The 2,641-nt window shown below is 48.5% G+C and overlaps 1 protein-coding gene across 1 annotated transcript; it reads left to right on the top strand.

The window, feature by feature from the left end:
* Positions 1-339: 339 nt before the first annotated feature.
* LOC136503631 (uncharacterized) lies at positions 340-1,676 on the top strand. The gene is made up of 5 exons (XM_066498646.1): positions 340-399; positions 517-597; positions 653-712; positions 853-1,035; positions 1,614-1,676. The coding sequence occupies exons 1-5, from the start codon at positions 340-342 to the stop codon at positions 1,674-1,676; spliced, it is 447 nt and encodes a 148-aa protein (XP_066354743.1).
* The last annotated feature ends 965 nt before the right edge of the window (positions 1,677-2,641 follow it).

Below are 2,641 nucleotides of genomic sequence, written 5' to 3'. Positions count from 1 at the left end.
AAAATGAAAACCAGAGAAATAGCAGCAGCATGGCCCATCCAGCAGGCCCAGCAGGCGATCAGCAGGGGGGCAGCCGCATGGGCCTGAATCGGCCGCTGGCAGGCCCAGGCTCGGCCCAGCCCACCCCACCACCGGCCCTCAGCGGTATAAGAGGGTGACGGCCGAGGACCTGCTCCAGACGTACAAATGAGTGATCGAGTCACCACTTGGTGTTCGTATATATGCATGTTCCGAACTTCAGATCAGTGATGGCATGGCGTGTAGTGACATCGATCGGTGTTTGTACAATGCGATTTCAGGCTGATTCTTTACCGGCTGGAGACTGTGGATCTGAGGCGGATGACGGGCGAGGAGAAGCTCGCGTTCTGGATCAACGTGCACAACGCGCTGGTGATGCATGTAACGTTCTGAACTCTCGATCTCTGAATCCCCAGCCTGACACTGATTGTTGTGTTGTGTCTGCTCGATCGTTTCTCTGACTGAATATGATGCTCATGATCGATCGTCCATGTCCAGGCGTACCTCAAGTATGGCGTCCCGCAGAACCAGCTGAAGAAGCCCAACCTTAGTCACACAATTCCTGCACCTCAACAGAGAGCAACTGGCCGGCAATGGCTGACACGATGCAATGCGACGGATGGTGCTCGTGCAGGCTGAGTGCAAGATCCAGGGGTTGGTTCTCGGGTGCAGCACGCACTGCTCCTCCGGACATGTAAGTGCCTCCACCATCACATTCACAGCAACATCATTGGGTCAAGGAACGTGCCTGCAGCGAGGAGCACGATGCCATGTGTTCCTGCTAGTGCTAGGTGCTAACTGAAATCCATGTATTCTGGGTGCTTTTGATCGCAGTGGCTGCGGACTTTGCTGCACTATCCGAGGACGAAGACGAGCCGGGCGAGCAAAGCCGGGAGCGAGGAGTGGCGAGCCTTCGCCGTCCGGCAGCCGGAGCCTCTTCTGCGCTTCGCGCTTTGCTCCGGCAGCCACTCCGATCCCGCGGTGAGAACCAACGACCACGCCTCGCTCTCCGATCATGTCTGTCTTTTTTGCCCCCTCTTTTCTTCTTTTTTTGGTGCACAAAAGTGCAAACACACAAAAGCTCTGAGTGTCGATCTAGAATTTTATAAACAAGAAGACACCAGAGATGGCCGACAGAATCGAACATAAAGCCTTGAAACCATGGATTATATATTACTACTTACAATGGACAGTTTGGTTCCTGGGAACTCTCAAACATGATTGAGCATGGCAACAACGGATCACCTAGTACTAGGAACGTATGAATCGATCGAGTAGCCATGTAGAGATGTTTCTGAAAGTGGCAAAAGCGGCAATCAATTATATAGGCATCGTCTATATAATTATACATGTGATACTAGTGTGCGCTATATATGTGATGCTGCAATCAATTATACATGCAAATGACTAGAATTTTAGGCTATCAAAATGTTTTTCGTTTACCCTTTGAAATTTAGAATACACCGTCTACGCAGATCCTGAGCCCCGCCCCAATGTGTGACTTCTTCTGTGTGCGAAAATGCGCACACGTACGCACCGTCGCATGTGTAAAAGCATGAAATGCTATCAATTGACACTTTATTTGCATACATCAGCTAGAGTTCTTACTGGTTGAGACGTGGAGTGTACGATATTTCCAAAACATGATGTATTCGTGATGTGGCGCGGTTTGAAAGTTGACGAGAGAGGACATTGCAGCGCAGTGCAGCTGCTATGTCAAAGGCAGACGCGTCATCATCGAAAAGGCTTCCTGCATATTTTTCAATCTTCTCCTCCTTCGTCGTCCAAAGGAAATAGGCATGCATATGCATTATTGTTCATGCAATGGACACGGCAAATATAATAATATTATATATTGGTCGGTTGCGGTCGTCGATGGGATCGTAGTCTTTGCATGCATGCGCATTAACGCATGCACGAAGGAAACATTATTCCAACAACTATACGATCGAAACCATGAAATGATTAAGCTGCCTCTAATCCCATTTTATGTACGCTATATATCGTGTAACATATATGTCCACCGAAATAATCTATACGGAGTAGTACGTACTAAACACAACTACACAAGCAAAAGTAGACCCACCTAGGCAAGGATCGATGCACGTAGCTATATATAGGCATCGTCTAAGCATGGTCGATCTTATCATAATATGGCCGACGAGCGAGCTAGCTAGAAGAGGCGTGCGTGAAAGTGATTCCATGTCACATGCAAGGTTACACGTGACACGAAGTTACACGATAGGAGTCATTTTCCCCTCCGACGCAAGGGCCGGGCATCTTTCATCGCTAGCTCATATTACATCTCATGACAAAGGTTAATGCATAAGTTTCTTCAATTATCCAAAGCCAAACTAGGGCTTTCAACTAGAGAGTCGAGCGAGGCAGTGGAAAATATGGAAAGAAGAAAGGCCCATCTGTCTATGTCTATCTTTTACTAGGCCTCATTTCACTATTTGTTCTTGGAAAAAATAGACAGAGAAATAGCCCAAGTCGTCGAGACTCGATGACTCATCTTCAACTGAGTGTTTCACATGCGCGGCCACGGTAGGGGGCACTAGCTCCCCCAGCCCTGGTGGTAGATCCACTCTGCTTCTGCACTCCACTTTCCCCTTCCTTCTGC

This window comes from Miscanthus floridulus, chromosome 14, assembly GCF_019320115.1.
Source record: "Miscanthus floridulus cultivar M001 chromosome 14, ASM1932011v1, whole genome shotgun sequence".
Lineage (NCBI taxonomy): Eukaryota > Viridiplantae > Streptophyta > Magnoliopsida > Poales > Poaceae > Miscanthus > Miscanthus floridulus.
The sequence above is the reverse complement of the archived record's forward strand: the minus strand, read 5'-3'. Positions and strand labels throughout refer to the sequence as shown.

Bases quoted from the DNA above. Each gene is read 5' to 3' on its own strand.
- LOC136503631 (XM_066498646.1), top strand. From the start codon at position 340: ATGACGGGCGAGGAGAAGCTCGCGTTCTGGATCAACGTGCACAACGCG. The intron at 400-516 runs GTAACGTTCTGA...GTCCATGTCCAG, and splicing joins ACAACGCGCTGGTGATGCAT to GCGTACCTCAAGTATGGCGT. The intron at 598-652 runs GCAACTGGCCGG...GTGCTCGTGCAG, and splicing joins TTCCTGCACCTCAACAGAGA to GCTGAGTGCAAGATCCAGGG.